At 43.3% G+C, this 23,136-nt stretch overlaps 1 protein-coding gene across 7 annotated transcripts in view; it reads right to left on the bottom strand.

Moving 5' to 3' along the window:
* LOC144772901 (uncharacterized) overlaps positions 1-23,136 on the bottom strand; it is a 273,873-nt gene that overhangs the window by 185,933 nt on the left and 64,804 nt on the right. For 6 of the 7 annotated variants that reach the window (XR_013599865.1, XR_013599872.1, XR_013599873.1 and 3 more), the window contains 5 exons: positions 11,160-11,215; positions 8,929-9,005; positions 8,214-8,276; positions 6,304-6,363; positions 2,570-2,660 (listed from right to left, as the gene is read on the bottom strand). Coding sequence is in view for 2 of the 7 variants with exons in the window: in XM_078657590.1 (XP_078513716.1) it covers positions 2,570-2,660; positions 6,304-6,363; positions 8,214-8,276; positions 8,929-9,005; positions 11,160-11,215 (347 nt within the window). In the remaining 5 variants the exon portion in view is untranslated. The remainder of the gene's footprint in view (positions 1-2,569; positions 2,661-6,303; positions 6,364-8,213; positions 8,277-8,928; positions 9,006-11,159; positions 11,216-23,136) is intronic. The other variant, XR_013599866.1, reaches the window with a different exon arrangement.

Raw genomic sequence — 23,136 nt, 5'->3', positions numbered from 1 at the left:
TTTGCAGCAGCCATAAGGAAAGCGTGGCCGGGAGCTTGATGTACATGATGTTATTCATGTATTGGCAGGTATGAAGTCTGAAGGGTATTTGTTGTTTATGTTTTTCTTTTGCCACAGAGTGATGAGAAGCTGTATACGCTCAAGTCCCACTGGGAAAGAGATATAAGTGAAGACCTAGGAGAGAGGATCTGGGGTGAATTTTTCAGCAATTGTAAAAAAAAAAAGTCACACGTAATGCTAAATTGAATCTTGTGAACTCTAAGTTTGTTTAGAGGGTATTGTGAACTATAAGTGTGTTTAGAGGGTATTTATAAAACTGCAGCTCTTACATGAAATGAATACAAGTGTTGCCCCAAGTATAAAAGGGTGGTGTGCACTTTCATACATATGTGGTGGGAGTGTCCAGGGATCTTGAGTTTCTGTATGGAGGTGGTGGAAAACCTCAGTAGGTTGTCAGGTATAGAATTACAAACAATGCCTATGTGTCTGCTGGGGTGCCTAGGGATAAACACACCAAAGTAATGTCCAAGGTGTTTGAACTGAGTTTAGTTGTGGCCCAAAAGAGTATTGCAGACAGATGGATCAGGGATCAGCTGCCAAGAAAATCCCTGGGGGAAAAAGAACTGCTCAGATGGGTATTGGCTGAATGTGGGTTGAGACAAAAGATGAAGCATACAGGTGGAAATCAGGGGGGAGCAATGGAATGGGAATTGGTAGCGACAGAATTATTGAATGACAATAACGAGGAGATATATGATGTGGATCACTGGGATGAGCCGAGATGAACTGAGTGGAAAAGTAATGGAAATGCAATTGATAGATCATTGGTATTAGACATGACTGCACCGTAAGTAAGAGAAGTCCTATGCAATTTGAGCAAAAAGGGGTACCCCTAATAACGTTTCCTAAATTAGGTACTACATAACGTGTGAAAAACATTTAGGAAACATGATAGAAAGTGGACATATAAATATACATTTAAGAATATGCAAACACCAAAAAATTATTCGATATCAAAATTCAACTTTTTATTATTGTTTTTTTCTTCTCTATTGTCATCTATTGATGTACTTTTTTGTATAAAAAAGAGAAAATTATTTTATAAAAAATCAAATTTGTACTCTCACATGTATATCCATCACATGATTTTTCAAACAAATACTAATCTATGTATGTCAGGCAAACTTGTGCATTCATACTTGTCTGTCTAATATTGCAAATTTTCATCAGATTTATGATGTTCCAATGCAAGTACTGTTAAGGAAAAAACATAATCAATATATTTCTAACAAATCGGTTGAATCAAAACAGTCAAATCAACGAGTTGGATATAACTCTATTTGATGCTTTTCTCTGTACAGACAATATAATGTATTCAGAACATGGTCACACTTATTGGCATCTGAAAATACATAGCATGAGTAAGGGCATTCATATATGCCATGGCTAGGAATGGAATCCTACGCACGTTTCCGCATTATGCCTTCATCACGTAGCCATGTACGATATGAAACCTTATTGGGATCAGAAACTTCATGGATCAGAAATTGCTCATAGTAGTATTAGGGTCAAGACTCGAAGATGTATTCTTCTGAGTTTAATTATCCATGAAATAGGGCATGAAGGTATCTCGGTCTTGATTATGGCCCTGTATTGGTTCCCCGTGGTTTTTAAGTTTTGTGGCATGACCGGGAGCGTTCTCCAAAGAAAGAAGCTGCTGCTTCAGCGAAATCAATGTGCAGACGCTCTTGTGCCGGGCATCCATAGCCTTTTGCTCAGAGGCTCGTCCGACCTTCTCTCTGCATCTGCGTTGGTTCTCCGCGTTTACGTGGAAAGTCCTTTGCTACATGTGAATTTCCATATATGATATTGGCTCAATGATGTGGGTTCTTCTGGGAGGATGAGTTCGAGCAAAACAGTTGAATGTTATTGATGGAAAACCCAATAATGAATTGTTTTTTCAAAAAGAAACCTAAAGCCATAGAAAGCATTTCTTTAAAATTATCACCATACACACATGCATACGAGTCTCTCCACTTTTATACAAACTCCTAAAACTCTCTCCATACATTGTCCTGCCTAAAGTATGTTCTCTTAAAAACTCTGCCCTAAAAACTTCCTGTTAAAACATCTTCAATAAAAATCTGCACCTAAAACCCATGCACTAAAATGTCCATTCCACAACTTCCTTACAATCCTCCTAAATCAAACTCTTTACCCCCTCTGTATAAATAAACTCCAGCCCGGTTACATTATTGTAATTAGTAAACTCCAGATTATAAATCTCATTTAAAAGGTTAAATGTAAGCACCTTCATTACACAAAATTCCCCTTGATGTCCGCAAATTAAAAATTAAAAATAAAATTCCTCTGGAAAACTGTACTCTTAAGCTCTCTGTCCAAAATGCCCTTTTAAATCCACATAACTGATAGCCACTCTTCAAAGATGACCCTCTCTGGCTAGCGCTACATATTTCCTCCAAAGCATGCCCCTCAAACTGTCTGAATTATGCCATTCTCCCTTACCTCACCCCTTCGATTTCCCATAGTGCAATCTGTTTGTTCATACCAGCTTTGTACAGGGCATGGTCCACTGCAGCCTCATCTCCTCCTGCACCTGGCGGGGTCAGTGGCATTGACAAAACTGATGCTGGAAAGTCCTAGGTAAGGTAAGGAGTTTGTTAGGAGTTTGGTAGAATGTGTTTACTCTCCTCTTATTCAACATGCATGCATCTGCCGAAATGTATCTTCTTATTCCTGTCATTCTCTCCATTCCATCGTTGACACAACTTTCGACCGGTCCACTGCAAATCCTACTTCAGCTTCCCTCTTCAGCTCAATGTCTATGTCCCATCTCACTCCCTTTTCTCATGGGATCAGACATTAGATATCAACCTGCTGCTCCACTCATGGTCAAATTCCAGATCCCACTCTCCTGATGTTCATTTACTACCACCAATTGCTTCCTGAGGGCCATATCCACATCTCACCTCATGCAGCCACTATCCTCGGGAGGTTTATTTCTAGATTACATACCCGTCACATATCTCCAAATGGGTTCAATTTACAGAAGGCAGACATGACAACTCGCCTCCTAGGTTCACTTTCTAGATTCCACTTTTGTACCCTTGTGATTAATTTATATTTCAATGTTGGTAACGCTGTCTTCCCAGAGGAGGGTTATCAGATTCCACTTTTCAATTTTACTCCCAGGGTCAAATTGCAGAAGCTACATTTCAACAATTCTTTATGTGATCTATGCCTGTTTTCTTGAACAGCGCAGCTAACACGCCCCTCAGGCATCTTGGTGCTAAAACATGGCCAAGTATGGACTTGAGCTTCAATAACTGAATAATCATTGATAAGTGTCAGGAAAAAGTGAGTTCTTCAGTTCCGTCCTGAATCACAGGAGGTTGATTTAACCTTGAGAGAAACTGGAAGCGGGTTCCAATTCTGAGTAGAAAAAGTATGTCTGCAGAGTGTTTTATGGCAAAACATAGGAACCATTAAGTTAGTGAGAAGGGGACTGCAAAGTGCGAGTGGGAAGATAATGACTGAAAAGGGACTCGAGGAGAGAGCTGTTGGTGAATAACCTGCTTTATTAACCAGGCATTGACATGGAAACATAATTCTTTATTTCACCGGCAGCTAGTTCAGTTCAGTAAAGCCAAGATTGGGAAGATGTGAAAAGTGCGATGGGCACCACTTGCTAGTGTGGCAGAAATGTTTTAAATCAGGTGCAGGTTCTTAGTAAAAAATGCAGGTAGTCTCAAGGACATGGCATTACAGTAACCTTAACACATGATTGGAGCAGCATCTCGCCCCTTTATCGGACGCACAGCGGGATTCCCTTAGGCTCTCACAAATAACGCATGTTTTCCAGGTTCAAAAGACCATATTTATTGCATCTCTTTTTAAAAAAAAGACGAGTTAAAATCGCTGATTTATTGTTGTCAGCTTGTTTGTAAAGGGGTCTGATTACATATTGTGATGGTGTTGTTTTTATAATCTATAGTGAACTCCTGATGAAGGGCAACGAAAAGCCCGAAATGCATTGAGTAACATCGCTGAGTCTATGATGTAAACAACGTACTATAGAAAGAGGCCTGGATTGGAACATCTACAGTATTTGAAACTCTTTGAACACCGCTACGTCTCCTATGTGACAGATTGTATTAGGACTGAACATATCATGGAATCATTGATCAACCTACAATAAATATGGTCTTTTGAACTTGGAAAACTTGTGTTATTTGTGAGAGCCTAAGGGAATCACGCTGTGCGTCCAGTAAAGGGGTGAGATGCAGCTCCAATCATGTGTTAATGTTTTCAAGTGAGTGGTGAGAGGCAAACCACAAGATATCTGGACTGCACGCAAAAAAAGCAAAAAACAGTAATAATCAAGGAACTTTTTACAAAAACGTCGGAAGAAACTGGTGTGCATTTCGTCACTCTTGGTTTAAAATCACAGTAACCTTGGCATGATTAAATGTAAGTATTCAAAATTGTATGTTCTGAGCTGAGGTAAACAGATAGAGTACCTGCATTGGCAGTGCAGCTGGAACAAACAAGTTTTGGTCACTGTTGTTACTTGGTCAGATAAGGTTAATGAGGACTCAATCGTCATACCAAGGTTCATGACTACTGAAACCAGCGAGGGAGACGATTTCCGGCTGGGAGGCCAAAAACTATTTGGTAGGGGTTTTGTCCCTCTCCGGGGAGCGAAAATCTTTGTTTTAGAGCCTAAATATGGTTGGAGTTCTTCCAATGTTGACCTTTGGCCAAACAACTGTATAGAATTTAGGAGGTCTTGGATCCTCGGTTTTTAAAACTTGTAAATATTTTGGTGTAGTTGGCAGTGAGAAAATAATGCATTCTAAAGGATTCGATCAAGTGTCCCAGAGGAATTATGTACATGTTGAAACGTAATGGCAAAATAATAGATCCTTGAGGAATGCTGTATGAGCAGTGCCCGGAAGAGGAGTCTAACAGAGAAACTGCACTGGAAAAGATCTATTTGTTAAAAAAAATCCTTAAGCCAATCTAAGGCTGAGCCACAAATACCATGCTCTGCAAGACTGGTAAAGCAAATCGGATAATTAACAGTGTCAAAGGCCACAGTTAGATCCAGCACAGCAGTATTAATGCAGTAGGGGTATCTGAGTCGGCTGATCGTCTCAGATCATCCAAAACTGAGAATATGGTAAGCTCAGTAATGTGACCTGCATGGAAACCCATCTGTGCCGAGTTTAGGTTATTGCTTGTAACAGAAAGGGACAATCGCTGAAATACTGCTTTCCCTAGAACTTTACTGAGAAAAGGTAAATGAGAAATCGGTGGATAGGTGGACAATAATTCGGTGTCTAGAACTTTTTTTTTTACAATGGGAAGACCAGCACTCTTAAAAAGTTCTGGGAGCTGGCCTTCTATCAAAGAGGAGTTCACAATGGCTCCAGCCTTCCTTGAGTCTGTCAGTAGGTATTCAATATATAGACTAGATGGCAGGTGATCTTCCACAGAGATGGAAGCTCTGCAGTACAGCAAAATAGAGAAAAACTCATTGTTCTTGAGAAGGGAAAATTCTAAAAGTCAAGGAAACTTTAGCACACTGTCACAATATTCTGTAGTTGAAGTTGTTGCAGATGGTGGTGAAGTTTGAATATCTTTAATTTTATGGATAAAAAAAATCAGCGATTTGATTGTATTTCTCATTGGATTTAGTGGTTTCTGCTTGAAGTGTATAATATTTTAAAAACTCTAAATCATTGAAAACAAAGCCGTGAAAGATTTGAAACTTTCTGAATTTTGTTTGAATAGAACAGAAGTTGAATTTAGCATCTTTAATCTCCCTTTTGTAGGCTGTGTTTAACTTAATCCATTCACCCTTAGGGCCGAGGTCATCGTTACGCTGCCTTAGACTTTTTAATGCTCTCAGTGCAAGTTTCATTCTGGAGAGTAACAATCGTGAGAAGGTTTATTGAGCTAATCTCCACATTAGTTCATTCTCCGTCCTTGAAAGATTTCCACATCCAATTTCTGATCACAGTCATCCCCTGTACATTATTCCCTCATCATTCCTCTGCCACCCTTCTTCTGCTACAGTATTTTTTACATACTAATTTTATCGCACGTCTCTTTCTAGTGGTCACACCACAACCCATGTAATCCAACACACTTGTTCCAGGGATCAATTTCAGATCCAGCACCATTCTTCTTACTAAGATCTGCAAAATGATCCAAAGTCTTAGCCTGTCCCCCATCTCTCCACCTCTAGTTCTAGTCACACAATTTGCGGGGGCTCACCTCATTCTCCTGAATTCTTCTTTCCATGTCTTGCTCAAGGCTCCATTTTCGGCACTCCCTCTGGCAAGAGTTGAAAACACATTGTCACTGCCACTAATATTACAAACTACTTTCAATTCAAGAGAGCAGACAAGCCACAACTTTTTGTAGTTGAACACATTTGTTCAGGCTGGAATCAGAATGAAGGCCAGAACTCAAATATACCCAATATAAGGAGGCTGCAGAGTAGGAGGATGTTATTGTCATTTTACATTTCAATACGGTTGCCCACTTCGGAGGGCGTAAAATGATGATTGCACCCAGCAGTCTCTGTTCAATGAGGCCACAAGCTCAAATACCAAACCCCAACCCCTGCAAGCAGGGTTACACGTCTAGTGTGCATATGTGCTTTGTGTGTCTGCTTTGCAATCCCACCAATCTAAAGTGCAGTTAAACAGCAATATTCAAATACTTCTAGTCGCCTGTGGAAACCTTAGCACTCTGTAGTGGATGTTCTGCACCTTAGGAGGATTGAGTGAGGGAACTCCTTAGGTCTCCAGACAAAGCTGTCAGTCTGTCCCGGAAAGGCGAGACTGCGGACCTGCCTAAGAGCACACAGGGCAACAGTGAGCAATAGAAGTGTAGAGATGAGACTACAGAGCTAGCCAAGGTCATGAAGGATGGCACTCATACTTCAATGGGGTAAGGCTCACAAGCAGCACAGTTTCCTTTAAAGCTCAGCCCATGAAAATCAACAGAACAGGGAATGTTACTATCAAGAGTAAGAATACAGAGCACACCCTGCGACAAGTAACAGTAAAGCACCACTGCTTCTGCCCTCTGCACCAACCAGGCTGTCATACACTCAACTCCCATTTTAGACTCAGATTCTTCATCGGTTATGCCTTGTGACGGACCCCTGGGGCTGAAACCAGGGAACAATAAGCTAACATGTTTTAGAGCAGTAGATCACCTACAGTGTCCAAACATCAGAGCAGGCAGATGAAGCTGATCAGGGAAACCGGATGGTCCTGACCTGCCCTTGGATGCTATGTTCTTAAGGTAGTTGACAGATAATGAATTGACACCAGTTAACTGAGAGCATTCAAAAAGACAGCAATTTTGAGAAGTTTTTTTGTTTTCCCCTCTGGCAACCTTTTGAATGGTGCTCATCTTGGCCAGGAAACGAGAAAAACTATGTTAAAGTGACAGGATGTCACTGTATGCGTTTGTCATAAGATATTACTGCAAACTATGTGTGTTACGTACAGGATAACAGTGCACAATGTTATTTCTGCAATAACGTTAAAGTGATTCATGGGGACATTCACTTCAAAAAAATAAATGCATAGTTCTTCAATATTTATGTGTTAGGGTCTGCAAAATTGCATGGGTTAAAACATTTCTCCACAATTTAATTCTTAGGCTGTTCTGTATTTGGGAGCCGCATTCATCCCATGCACCAGAAAAAACCATGAGGGAAGGACAGACCATGCAGTTACCACATGTACGACGCGCAAAGGAGCCAAGTTGCATCTATGTTTTTAACTTCACTTCCAAAAAACACCAAAAAAACAGCTTACTATGCACCTTCGCTGCTATAGTGAATGTTGTACTTCATACTCTCCTCTGATGTCACTTCCTCTTTTAGAACTTAAAGGCATTTCACAAAATGATGGGCAACCCAAGCCAGCCAAATGTTTTCTTAAAAGTTACAAAAAAATGATAGACGAAGTTTATGAGTCTAACTAAACTTCAGCAGAAATTAAAACATTAATAGTAACATACAACATCTTTTATTTTTTGAAGAAGTTTTTCCTATTTGCAGTTTGCGGCGTTAGTAAAGGAAAAAGTGGGAGAGATCGCCAAAAAGAAGCAAGACCACCAAAGTCACAGCGTTCCATTAAGCAAAGCGCATAAATAAGCCCTACCTCCTTCTCCTGTAGAAGGGCCGCCATGTCCTTCACATGCAGTCTCTCTATCCAGAGATCCTTCTGCCAAGAAAGGAAAGACATCTCAGTCCTCATCAGAGAGTGGAGCCAGCAGAGTCTGGACAGCTGGGGAGGTAGGGCGTAGTAGTTATCTCCCGCAGTCGGTGGACTTAGGTGTTTATGTAGAGAAGGACTCGAGATACAGACTGGAAGTGGAGATAAGCAGGCTTCTGGGAGGTGTTCATAACTGTTGATTAGAGGTCACGTAAGTGCGGACCCATGAAGTGCTGCCTCAGCAATGTGGTGTCTGTGGTGGAGTCTGGACAGTAAGCATGCAGATACTGTTACAGCAGTAACCCCTAGTGCCCAGTCATTGCATGAAATTAGTTGAGGTCCTGGAACAGACACATAGGTGCAGCAGTTAAACCCAAGGTTCACACACAGTGTGGTATTGCCTGAGTTCCTAGAGTGGGCAGTTACTGCTGGCACCCAGTGGACAGTTACACTATGGCATTCCGCATATTCCTGGTGGTAGCAGACCCTGGTGCATGAGTGACACACCAGTGTCGATTCACTGTAGCACAATGGATGGGGTCCTGGAACAGAAATACATTGGCGCAGCTGTGACACCCAGAGGGCAGTCAGAGTCTTTGCATAAAATGCTTTGGTGTACAGGAGAGTATTTGTGTTGGTAACTGTATCATGCTTTCCTTACCTGTAGAGATAGAATCGTTAGTCTCTCCTGCTCCTTTGCCACCCTGTAAGCGGTGGCTGCGATGATGTACACAATGGCTAAACACAAGTACAAGACAATGAGTGTTAATAAAGTGGTAACCAGCATAAGCACAAACATGTGCCACAAAGCAGCCCCACATTTAACTAACAGGACACAGTATGATGTCCCACCAGTGCATCATTTAGGGCTATATTTCAGCACAAATTGCATCCTTGTGTCTAAAGTTCTCAAGTCAATTTTTGACACAAGGAAATATTTTGTGCTTAAAAATAGTGCAAAAAAGGCATGCAACCAGAACAGCTGCTCACTTTATGTTGTTCTTGTGAGTTGATGGTACATTTTTACCACGAGTAGCACATTTGCAGTAAATTATTACCACCAACGGCACATTACGTGAAGTAAACACAAGGAGATGATGGACGGAGCACTGAAACTTTTCAGACACTCACCCCCAGTCACAGATCTGGGTTGAATCCATCATCATTCTTTAGCTCACTTCGCCACCCCAGTTCAGACACAGCTATATGCAAATCAGTCTTGACCCTGTGCCTCATGGGAACAGTCCAGCCCGAACTGCCAAGTCATTTCTTTCCTGGACCGGCAACAAGCATCCTGGGACCGGTTTCGGGTTAACAGCCCTCATCACCCAGGCTAGCGTGATTCCATTGGGAAAGTGAGCAAGGGACCCACGTCTGGGCCACGTCTGGGCATACCCTGCCAACTTAGGGCGAACAAAGCAAACACAAGGAGATGATGAACTGATCACTAAAACTTTTCAGACACTCACCCCAGTCAAAGATCTGGGTTGAATCCATCATAGTTCTTTAACTCACGTCGCCACCCCAGTTCAGACACAGATATATATGCAAATCAGTCTTGACCCTGTGCCTCATGGGAAAAGTCCAGCCCGAACTGCCAAGCCATGTCTTCCCTAGACCAGAAACACGCATCCTGGGACCGGTTTCGGGCTATCAGTCCTCATCAGCCAGGCTAGCTTGATTCCAGTGGCAAAGTGAACTAAATAATGATGATGGATTCAACCCAGATCTGTGACTGAGGGTGAGTGTCTGAAAAGTTTAAGCGCTCCATCCATCATCTCCTTGCGTTTGCTTTGTTCGCCATAAGTTGGCAGGGTATGCCGAGACATGGGTCCCTTGATCACTTTGCCACTGGATTCAAGCTAGCCTGGCTGATTCAGGGTGTTAGCCAGAAACTGGTCCCAAGATGCTTGTTTCCGGGTCAGGGAAGACCTGGCTTGGCAGTTCAGGCATGAGGCACAGGGTCAAGACTGATTTGCATGTAGTTGGGTCTAAACTGAGGTGGCGAAGTGAGCTAAAGAATGATGATGGATCCAGCCCAGATCTGTGTCTGGGGGTGAGTGTCTGAATAGTTTCACCGCTCCGTCCTTCATCTCCTTGTGTTTGCTACATTAGGTGAAGTGGCATAATGGTGTCATTTAGGGAAATTTGTGAAACAAGCATAACGTGAAATGCCCCAATTCCCTTGATTTACACCAGCGTAATTTGAAGTTAGCCAGGCCTACATTATGTAAGTGTGTGTTATAAAACCTCTGGAATGTTGTGTCATTCTCCTTTAACCTGTACACCAGCAAGAGTGCCACTAGTTAAAATAATAAAATACCCTAAACATGAGGTAAAAGAAAGGACTTCTGAACACAGCTCTCTTTGTTAAAGGAATTAGCAGCTCTTAGTGAAAGGAAGTTGCCACGAGACAATATGTACTCGAAAGTAGGCCTCTTCAAGGTTCATTCTCCACCTGAACTCTATAAAGGATTGATGGGGTGCACCAGCACCCTCACTTCCAGCACCAATGCTTTCAGAGTAACTAATGAGGACATTGACTGCATGATATTTGAGATGAACAGTGTTCTTTCCAACCAATTAAAAAGTGAGGAGGAAAAAAGTTCCTTATCTGCGATAGCTGTTGTGTAGCTTGAGGCTGTTGTAAATTCACGTGTGGAAGCTGTAGTCGGGCATTATGGGTGAAGGGTTGACATCATCATGTGTCACAGTAACTCAGGAGGATTGCAGAGTGCATATAGGTCAGTGCTGATATGCAGGGAATTATTTTATGTAGGATATGCTCCTCCCCAGCACAATCAGCCATTCAAATGCAACTTCTTAAGTGGTAACTTCTATCAGCCCCCATCAAATGAACAATAGCAGATATGGATCATATGCCAATCCTACCTGCCAACAGCAAAAATACTAAAAGGATGAATACGATCCAGTGCTCTCGGATTAGTCTGGCAAAAAAAAGATTTGAAAAGGTGCAGATCAGCTATAGAAGGTCACACGAGAACCATAAATCAATAATGCTGCCATCTACTGCATCTACACCAGATTCCAGGACAGGCATCAGCAAAGGTGAGCTTCTCCACACAAACACTACAGAAGCACACTTGCCTCACACGGATAGAACAGGTACAGCACAGACAGCAGCAGTGTAAGGCTCCCCCACAAACAGGGCAGGTGCTGAGTGGATGTCAGCCATGTTAGCTTCGCTTGAGCACAGAACAGACAGCATAGTTGAGAAACAAGCTTTCTCCTGATAGAGCAAGCTTCGCATCGCGACTTGCTCGAGTCATGAACCTCGCCCCTGTGTAATCAATTAATAAATTTGTACGTCTTACTAATCTTTTATTTTTATATTCGAACGAAGTAGATGAAGCTTGCATATGTGTTTTCTAATACAACTAATCCATGTCTCTAAAACATGGCCGCCGCTTGGAAAATTGCTTCTGCGCATGCGTCAGTCACACTCACGTGACCTGACGTAGTTATAAGTTTGGTGGGAAAGGGTGCGCATGCGTAATACACAGCTTTCGTGAATAACGTGGTGATGCTCTTGTGAGCGTGTATATGTTGCTAATGTTTAAACTGCATAGTATATTTTTATAATGATAAGTTTAAAGTACAAAACCAATGATGTGTTTTTCATGCATTCACTTCTATGTTTTAATTTGTTTTCGCTTACTTTTCATGTACTGCGGGAAATGGGGGTCCGAACCGGTTGGGAGCCATATTGAAGGTCCCTTCTGCGCATACTCGTGGTGCACTGAAAGGTGGCAACATTGGACAGTGGAACTCAGCCAGCTGGCAGCCACAGTCAAGATGCTCATGGGAAAGCCACCTCTGGCCTACGAGAATGGAGAAAGTTGCTCCTTATATGATACATTGTGTGTTGCGCTATTGTTTGCTGTACAGCTTCCCATGGGAACCCCAATCTCGCTAGGCGGTACCCAGAGATGTAAAGTAGGCCTCCAAATAGTCTGTTCTGATTGGTGTGTTACCCAAATCCTACCTTAGGACCAATCCAAATTGAGGGATTCTGACACTTTGCAACATTGGGGGGTGGTACACCGTCCCAAAACAGTATATCTACCCTGGGTTCACCTAGGGAAATTGTCCGACTTGTCTGGTTTAGCTGACCTGTCACTGACCCAACGCACTCAATAGGTGACTAAGGATACAGAGAGCTGCGGAGCACTCTGTCCGAAATTTGACCATAGACTAAGGTCTTACTAAACCTTAAAGTGCTGGCGGAGCACTTTGCTGGGAGTTCGCTGACCCAATCGGGGTCTTGATCGATAGCTGCAGAGAGGGTGGAGCGCAGGCGTTGCTTCCGAACTGCGGGTGCCGGTCCTGTCCTGAGGGTCCTGTCCTGAGGGTCCTGTCCTGAGGGTCCTGTCCTGATCCTAATCTGGTCTTCCTGTCCTGTCCTGGGTGTCCATTCTGCACCTGCTGTCCATTGAGGGGTATCCTTCCTTGAGGGGTTCCTGTCCTTAACTGACCCGTGGCCAGGGTTTGGTTTCCACACCAGTCTAGGTAAATATTCCTCTGAAAACTCTGAAATCTTGCACCTTTCTGAAATTTCTATCTTTTGCTTCAATAAAGACATACCTTTGCATATGTTAATTTTCCATGCTTTTTCCGCAACCATTGAATCATAAAGTCATTTGCTTTGGTTTCATAACGTGTTCCTATGTTACCCTACCTGTTAGAAATTATATTTTGTATTGCAGTTTGTCATTTCCTGATATGGTCTAGAACATCCTTACTTAAACTATCTAAAGAACTTTTGCCTTAAAGCATAGCGTGTCTCTCTTCATAGTCTCTCCTATAGATATATATATATGTCCCGAAATCCTGTCTCATATTCTTTGAGATAAAATCTAGAATACTAGTCCTAATCAAAGCCTATCCCATCTTTAGGGATTCATCTTAAACGTTCTAATTCCTGATCCTTCATTTTGAATGTGTCCTGGTTCCATTAGTTATAAATGGTTGCACTGACTTATTTGCTATTTAGCTATATACTTTCTGTTATTCTGTTCATTGATTGCTTAATTACTGTGAATTTGATATTTTCTGAATTTTACTAAATTAGATAACGACTTTAAAACTTCCAGTTGTCCGTGGTCATTTACAAAGAGTATTGAATGTTATTTGTTGGGTTTATATTTTGCTGCCTTTCCTTTTACAACTAGCTCCCTGATCCATTGTGGTCATAGGTACCCGCATCGGTGGATGGTAAGTCGGGTACTCTGAAGAATAACGAAAGGAACTCACAAATTATTGATAGTAGACCGTGAGGTCATCCGATCAATGTATATGGTGATTTGAAATATATGGGCCCGAAGCCGGAGGTGGCGAAATTATTGGTCGGGTGACCCGCGCGCTCTATCAGTATTTTCTGGTAGCAGAGGATGGTTAGGGAATAGTTAAAGGTTAGGTAGGACTAGTTAGGCTAGCCAAGTCGGTAGCTGCTAACATTATTGCTGCTATAGGAGCGGCCATTTCGGGGACTCGATCACTCTCTTGAGATGCGTTGCTTTTGAAATTTATGAATTGTTTGAAAATTGTTATTCTTGTTCTTATATTGTTATATGTATTAATCCATGCGTATGTAAAACGGTTTGTTAAGTGTTGTCGGAAATCCCCGGGGAAATTGAATGGCAAGTGGTGAATAGAATCCATTTGCCTTGAGGTCGCAGGCTCAAGGAAAGTTAGGTGCAGGTTAGGTAGAACCGGAAGCACTAACTAGGGCTTTTCCTGAATACATGTGTGAATAAATGTTAGTAACGAGGTTCATTGGCAAAATTCCCATAGTGGCGTAACCTAATAAGGGTCACATCGGAAGAGTAGCAGGTTCATCGGAGCTTGGGTGAAAGCAAAGGGGTCCGCTGGGAAACCTTAGACTCGGATATATCCCGGAATGAGTGGATGGGTCTAGGGAAGTAACAGGTTCACTGAGGCTAGAGTGAAGGGTAGGCGGAAGAGATCTACCCGTAGTGTGTGAAAAGTAAATGGAAGTAGTTTACTTGCAGTAAAACAATTCTTTTTCTGTCTAGACACTTGAGCACTGTGGCGAATGTGTATTCGTCGTAAAATAACCAAGTACTAAGCACTTTAGAAAGAAAGAAAGTTTCCGTTACCTTGTGAAGGGAGGGAGTCAGTCGCGAAGCGTCTCTGACGTCACTCCGTGCCGCGCTGGGATTGGTAGAAACAGCGGGCGGGTAGCGGGGCTGGAATTGTAAAGGAGGGGTGAGCGCCGGAGCGTGAGAACGGTCTCGCGAAAGGGCCGCGCACCCATTGGCCGAAAATTATTCGAACTCGTGCACCCCATTGGTCGCACGGAATTACAAGACGCATTCTGATTGGAGGTAATTTTGTAAACAAAGTTAGGCGTAGGAATCGTATGTGGCACTCGTATACTCCAGAGACTAGACCTGATCCAAGAAACCTAGGGTTTGAAAGGGATCAGTGGAAGGCTAATAGATACGGCATTATGTACGGAAATAAGCGAAAATTGTCCCTTGTAAATAAGGTAAAGAATTACTTCAAAAAGGACAAGCCGATCAAAACTAGAGAGGGCATTGTTATTCCACCACCAAATACTCCCGCCTCTTTCATGATGTTCGACAGAGGGTACAATACATGTGTGTGGTTAGAAAATTGGGCAAAATACACACAAGATGACGGAATAATGGCCTTTCCGTTAGAAGGTACCTTTAATGGTAGGATCCTATTCAATTTAAGAACCCGAATGAATGAACTACATCCCAGACCGAGACTAACGCAGTATGAGGCATTAGAGGAAAGGGAGATCGAGGTTTTCCAAAGAGACAAGCCCCGAATGGACAAAGGGCTGACAAAGTATTACCCAAAACTGAAACAAGAAACCCGAGATAAAAAGATGAAAGAATGGAGACAGAGCATGATTGTTGAGGGACTGTTTCCCATGATGCCAGCAGAAGATCCTCCTGGGGGGGGAAAAAGGACAGAGAAATCCAAACACTGGGGGCCCCTCGGAGAATCAGATGACGAATTGTTAGATGACATATGCATGAGAAGTCCGCCTCCTTATAATGAGGGACACCGACCTTCGAGTGCAGGAGATATTCCCCGGAGACCCCTACAAAGGGAAGAGGTCAGGTCCGCAAGTGTAGGAGGGGATTATCTAATTCCTCCTTATACTGAAAATCTAGGACCCGTAGAAACCAGAAGTATTTACCCAAGGAGACCAATTGGTGGGGAGATGGGACATTCACGGGAAGGAGATTTTTGCTCTCGTCCCCCTTACGGAGGTGAGGTGAGGTCCTTAAGTTCAGGAATGCCATTATTACAGCCACGGGATGAAGAAGATCCGAGAATTCTAGGCACAGGAAGTTTGTTTCAGAAACCTAATTATGGCGGAGGACCAAGTGAGACACATCCCACTGCCCCGAGTTATGCTCCCATTCTAACCCCGCAGGTGTTACATGACAAATCCTTGGACAGGTTATTAGAAGAGAAAGAGCGGGAAGCGCTAGCAAACCAGAGAGCTGAGATAATACAGAAAATGTCACAGCTAAATGCAAGTCCTGAAGCCTTGACGATCCCAGTAACTATCGGACCAGTGGTTCCGTTGAACGGGGACCGTCAAGGAAGTCCGAAAACTCCAGTAATTACTCCTGTCATTGCACCGACCAGACCAGAACCATTAATTGTAGATGACCAGACAAGTGAGTGCGAGTCGGAGGTCTCGCTGCTAGATCTGCCCGTTAGAAATACAGGAAAAAGGATACAGAAAAGACATAATCCTTTTAACGCGAGGGAAATTCAGATGGAATCGACCTCAGGTACTAAGAGTGTCACCTTGGTGACTCCTGAAGAAATCGAAAGATGGAGTCAAGAATTTGAAAAACAAGCGTCCCCAACGAAACCTTTAGATCTCTACAAGCTGAGAATAGAAATAGAGGAATTGATGGCAGGAAACGTAGGATTAGATAGATTAAATACCTACTCTGAAGACGAAATGCTGTTTATCTGCAAGAGTCTCACCCGAAATACCCGAGTACTTCATGAAAAACTGACAGATACTGCTGCTAGCATGGGAATAGATATTTCAAAATCAAAACCACTGCAGAAACCATATAGGGCAGATTTCTCAGACAAAGATTTGGAAAACTTGAATGTTTTAGGGAAGAAAGCACAGGTCAAAGAACTATTGACAGTATTACAAAAATGGGGAGATGTGGAAAGGTGGAAAGCCAGATGGGCCAAGAAAAAGGATGAGGCCAGGTCTAGGCAGGCAACTCCCGAATTCGCTCTAAGGGAAGCTGACAAACCAGAACAGTTATGCCCTATGCGTGAAGTACCAGGTGGAAAATATGTGCACGTTCCATGGTCCAGACAGGATATTGTGTCCTTTACTAACGATTTCCCGAAATTACGCGAAAAGCCCGTGGATTGGTATAGGCAGGTAGAAAGATTCGTGAAAGTGCAAAAATGCCTGTGGAAGGACCTGGATGGGTTTTTCGATATAGTGGTCCCTGTGGATCTATGGACCGAGTGTAAAATAGCCATAGCTTGGCCGAGTGAGGAATACCCAAGAGATGACAAAACAGGGGAACCATCGAAGGAAGTAATGAGAAAATATGAGCAGGTAATACAGCATCTAAAATTAAAAGTGCCAGCAAAGGAAACTGATTGGACCAAGATAGATAGAACCACGCAGGAAAGAGACGAGACAGTGCACTCCTTTTACGAAAGGCTGTTGCAGGTGTTCAAAACATACAGCGGTATAGACAACATCGAGATGAAGGATATGACACATTTTATTTACAGGTTTGTAAATGGTTTAAGACCCGAAATTTGTCAGTGGATAAAAGATAACAAAATCTGTTGGCATACTAAAAAGATGGATGAGGTCCTACGGTACGCAAAGTACTGTGAGGACGAGATGGCAGAAAAGAAAAAGGCTCTCAAGGAGAAGGTTATGTGGGCTCAAGTGAAGCTCGCAGAACAGCAGGAAAAACAATTGAATAAAATGGCCAAAACTACTCAGAATCCAGGTCCTGGGGGTGGGGGAGGAGGAAAGCCCCGGCCCAAAATGAGCAGGGAGGAGGCTAAGAAGAAATTTCCCTGCCACCAGTGCGGAGAAATTGGACACTGGCGAGACGAGTGTCCCTATTTGCAGGATGGTAACTCCCAAACACCTGATTTAACTCCACAGACGCAGAATGAAAGACCAAGAAAGACCCAACAACAGGTAAAAACGATTCAGTTGCCCCGAGCACCAAAGCCAGTGTTTAAGGGAAAATCCACGCAGGGTGAGGACGTAGAAATCTGGGGGAGCAATGAGAACAGAAATGCAGCAACTTCGCAGTATTTACTAAATGATACCTTCTTTTGTGATGACCAGTACTGACGGGGCCTGAGAGGGGAGGACGAGGAGTGCGTACTTGGCGCCTCCTTGCCGGTAGACCAGTCCGGACCATACATTGAAGGAAAGGTTGACGGAAATTATGTCACCTTTCTGTTGGACACTGGCGCTACCCGTTCTACTGTAAGAACAGTGGACGTTCCAAACCTACCCCTCTCGGGAGAAGCAATCGAAGTAGTGGGGGTATCTAATCAACTGATTAGTACTCCTGTTACCGAGCCCATGGAGATCTCAATTGGAAACTTTAAAGAAATGCATAGATTTGTCGTTTGTGACACCAGTCCAGTGAACTTACTGGGACGTGATTTGCTGTGCAAAATGAACTGTACTATCTTTTGCACACCAAAGGGTGTTGAAATTCAGACCCCAGATGAAGATGGCATTTATAAATTAATGTTAATCAGACCCGACTCAGAAATTAAACGAATGACTATGCAGGATTTGCCCAAAGAACTCCAAGAAACAGTGAAGCCAGAGGTATGGGACTTTACCGGGAAAGATGTAGGATTAATGAAAAACGTAGACCCCATACAGATAGCAATAAAGGACAATGCAGTATACCCTAATACTAAACCCTACAGAATGAATGCAGAAGTGAGAGCAGGTGTTGCCCTGGAAATACAGAAATTGCTAGAAGGAAACATCATACAGGAAGTAATGAGTAGCCCATGCAACTCACCGATTATGGGCATCAAAAAGCCTAGTGGCAAGTACAGAGTAGTTCAGGACCTAAGAAAGGTAAACAAGATAGTGGTTCCTTGCTGCCCTATTGTCCCGAACCCAGCAGTGATTCTGTATCAGATTCCCTGGGATGCTGAGTGGTTCACTGTGATAGACCTATGTCATGCATTCTTTTCCATTCCCTTGCATCCAGACAGCAAATTTCTTTTCTCATTTGCTTTCAACAGTCACGTGTATGTCTGGAACAGGGTCCCCCAGGGGTACACAGAAAGCCCCTCTATCTTTAATCAGATCTTGAAAAAATGCTTGGAAACTTTGGTCTTACCTGGAAATTCTGTTTTGGTGCAATACATTGACGACCTCATGGTGGCGTCCAAAAGTCATAAAGATTGTGTGATTGACACCATTGCCCTACTGAATCACCTGAGTGAGAAGGGACATAAAGTGGCCCCTGAAAAATTACAGTTCTGTGCAAAATCAGTGAAATATCTGGGGCACCAGATAGAAAAAGGCATCAGGAAAGTAACGTCAGAAAGAGTGAGAATAATTCAAAAGATGCAGTTACCCCGTACTCAGAAAGATATCAGAATGTTCCTTGGGGTGATAGGATACTGCAGGCAATGGATTCTGGGATTTGCAGTCCTAGCTAGGCCTTTGATAAAAATGACCAAGAGAGGAACACCGGATATCGTAGAATGGGATGATGAAAGCTTAACAGCCTTCACAAAATTGCGAGATTGTCTGTGTACAGCCCCTGCGTTGGGAATGCCAGACTATTCCAAGGAATTTGCCCTGTTCTGTGACACTCGCGATAATTGCGCGTTGTCAGTCCTAACACAAGAGCATGGCACAACCAGAAGGCCAGTGGCATATTTCTCTGCCACCCTGGATCCAGTGGCTGCTGGATTACCAGGATGTCTGAAAGCAGTAGCTGCTACTTGCACAAGTTTAGAGCAGAGTGAATCCATTGTCATGGGACATCCTGTAACTGTGTATGTTCCCCATGGAGTGGTGATTTTGCTAACTAGAACGAAAACTCAGTATCTCACCCCTAGTCGGCTGACTAAATACGAGAGGATTCTCGTGGGTGCTGCAAATATAACCATTGTCCGGTGCAACATTCTGAACCCCGCCACTCTGCTTCCCGACTCCATGGATATGGAAGATGGGGAGGAAGATGAGCATAACTGCATTGATTTAACAGAATTTTGCACAAAACCACGCCCAGACATTAAAGAAACACCTTTGCCTAAACATGACAAGGAATTGTTTGTGGATGGTTCATGCCTAAGACATGAACAAGGAGGCCTGAATGCTGCCTATGCTGTAGTCTCCTTAACCAAAATTGAAGAAGCAGGTTATTTATTTGGAATAAAGTCTGCACAAGTAGCTGAATTGATCGCTATGATGAAAGCTTGCAAATTGGGAAAAAACGAACGCCTAACAGTGTATACTGACAGTCAGTACTGTTATGGAGTTGTGCATGACTTTGGCCAATTATGGCTACAGAGGGAATTCCTGACTTCATCAGGTACCCCTATTCGAAATGGAAAAATTGTTCAAGACCTTTTAGAGGCAATCCAATTACCAAAGGAATTGGCAGTGGTCAAGTGTGTTGCTCATAAGAAGGACTTTGACCCTGTATCTTTGGGAATTGATTTCGCTGATCGAGTGGCAAAATTATGCGCCAGGGATCGACTGATCATAAATCCAAAACGGGGGGGTCCGGAAACAGCTGCCAACTTCTAGTGTTTGAAGAAGTGCCTACATGGGATGAAGTGAGAGAATGGCAGCAGGCGACACCCTGGCAAGAGAGAGAGAAGTGGAAGGAAGAAGGGTGTAGACCAAGACGTGAGGATGGTGTCATCTTGGGCCCAAATGGTATGCCTGTGTTACCCAGACACTTGCTTGGCACAATGGCTAGATTGATACATGAAGGATCGCATATTGGTAGGGACGCCATGATTCTGGTATTCCAACAGACTTGGTACAGCAAAAAGTTCAGGAAAGTAGCAGAGTCCCTCTGCCAGAGGTGCTTGTCATGTCAACAGTTCAATGCAGGCAAGAGAACAATGGTGGAACTAGGGAGAATTGGGAGGTCAGGGGGTCCATTTGTAAGAATACAGGTTGATTTCATCACCATGCCACGTTGTGAAGGGAAACGATATGTCCTTGTTATTGTCTGCCTATTTTCCAAGTGGGTGGAAGCTTACCCTACTCCCCAAAGTGACGCACTGACAGTAGCCAAGTGTTTACTGAAAGAACTGATACCTAGATTCGGGGTTCCAGTCACTATTGAATCAGATAGAGGCCGACATTTTCAGAATGATGTGATCGATCAGCTCTGTAAGGCCTTTGGGATCTCGCAAAAACTCCACTGTGCATATCATCCAGAGGCTTCTGGAGTGGTGGAACAAATAAACGGGACTATCAAAACAAGACTAGCGAAATTGTGTGATGCATCTGGCATGACCTGGGTAAAGGCCCTGCCTCTGGTTCTGATGGGACTCCGAAGTATTCCAGACCGGAAGACAGGCCTGAGCCCCCATGAAATCCTGATGGGAAGAGTGATGAGACAAGCGTGGGTACCAGGAAGCAAACTGTTGAGTATTACTGATGATTTGGTGCTTGAATACTGCAAGAGATTAGGTGACCAAGTGCGTTATATCTCTCGCCAGATCGGAGAAGACGCCGTCGCCAATCCAACGACTCCTCTCCACAAACTGGTTCCAGGGGACTGGGTCAAAATAAAGAAGCATACTCGGTCGAGCTGCCTGGAACCAAGGTGGGGACAGAAGCGCCAAGTAATCCTGGTAACGACCACAGCAGTGAAGTGTGCAGGTGTTCCCCATTGGATCCACGCCAGCCACACCCAGAAGGTACTACCAGACAAGGAGCCTGGAGAAGAAGGCCGTCCAGCAGAGGGGCCTGCAGAAGCAAGACCAGAAGTAACTGACGACGTACAGCCCAGTACCAGTCAAGCTGAGGGGTCCGCAGACGTTGGTCCGGGGGTAGTTGATGACGAGCTACCAAGAGTCAAGCCTGCTGAGGGGTTCCCAGAAGTTGGTCCAGAAGTAGCTGATGACGAGCTGCCAAGCATATGGCCAGATGAGTGGATACCCTTGATTAACCTCACCGAAGACCCCATCAGAACAAGGAGCGAATTTGGGAAGGTAGAGAGTGGAATAGAGAGGAAAAGCAAGGCACAGGCGAAGAACCTCAGACTATTGAGATTCACATCAAACCTGAGGAAGGAGAAGGTCAGACAGGGACTGAGCAAATAATTGATACACCTCCACTGACTCCTGATGTCGAAAGGGGACAGACTAGACATAGTGTAATAGTTCGAGCAGAAGAAAATCAAGGGATCGAAGTGCTCGAACAGGATCAGATAGGGTTAGAAGAACGTGTTCAGGACACAGAAGCAGAGACATTTGAAAAGCAAACACAAAACTCTCCTGAACAAGGCCAGTTTAGTAACCAGGCAGAAGAAATAGATACGAGCCCTGGAACTAGTCAGATAGGAAGGGAAGAAGAGGAAGCAGAATTGCGACAAACAAATGAAAATAAAAGGGCAATAAAAGAAAACGAAATACCAGTACCAACTAAAAGACTTAAGAAAAGAAAGCACATTGAGCCTGGATTCATAAAGAAATTGAGACTGAGGATAAAAACGGTAGAAGAAAAACGTGCAGAAGAAAGGAGAAGTTCTCGCATAGCAGAGCAACCAGAAGACACTTCCAAAAGGAGGAGCGATCGAATAAAAAGACAAAACAAAAAGTACAAGTCTCCTGAATGGACGCTCGTTTTGGAAGAATTTGAAGATCTTGATATAACTGACGAAAGCGACGGAGAACCAGTCGCTGAGCACTCTGCCGAAGAAGAAGACGAGCCACCGTGAAATTGCACAAAGTAAGCTACTCGTGCAGAGACACAAAGAGGGGTCGAGAAACTTCTTCTGAGCCAAAATGTCTGATTCAAACGTGAGTGGTAGACCTAGTCGCAGTTGTTGCAAAACATGCTGCAAGGTATGTGTATGTAGTATAATTATAGTGATATTAGTTTGGATAGGACTAACAGTTTTCATTCCTTTTGCGGTGAGCAAAAATACTAATATTGACCCTACTGAGATTGTAAATACTGACATTGAAGAACTGACAACACAGAGTGTAGCAAGACATGAGAGAGCACTCAAACAAACAAAACGAGACCTAGAAGCATCAGATGAGGGAGGACTACATTATCATGGAGTTAAGAATAAGACACATTTAAATGTTTTCGCAAACTTGTTAATACACTATGTAGAGACTATGGAAATTGAGGATTGCTATGTCTGCATGAAGCTACCTACCTCTGTGGCTGAAGGCGTGACATACCATCACCTGCCCTTGACATACGGAATATCCTGTAGCATTTTAGCAAGCTTATTTTACAAAAGAGGACCATTAAAGTACTATTACTCTAACAATGACGTGATCTTTTCTGAACTTCCTATACATGGGAACCTGAATCCTGTACATACCAAAAGTGACGTTACTCGCTATATGGGCGAATACTTCCTGACTATAGGTAATATAGACATAGGTGACGCACACAGAGATAACTTGACCTGCTCTTTGCGTGAGCAGGAAAAGATGTTCCTGAACATGGCAGAGAAGAGGAGAATAAAAATAAAAAGAAAGGCAGATGACGAAAAACAGAAAACGCCAAAATGGGCTGAGGACATGGAAGGCACCTCAAAGGGTGGGGCGGGACCTGCTCTGTTGCTGGATTTTG

The sequence above is a fragment of the Lissotriton helveticus genome, chromosome 1_1 (genome assembly GCF_964261635.1).
Source record: "Lissotriton helveticus chromosome 1_1, aLisHel1.1, whole genome shotgun sequence".
Taxonomy (NCBI): Eukaryota; Metazoa; Chordata; class Amphibia; order Caudata; family Salamandridae; genus Lissotriton; species Lissotriton helveticus.
The sequence above is the reverse complement of the archived record's forward strand: the minus strand, read 5'-3'. Positions and strand labels throughout refer to the sequence as shown.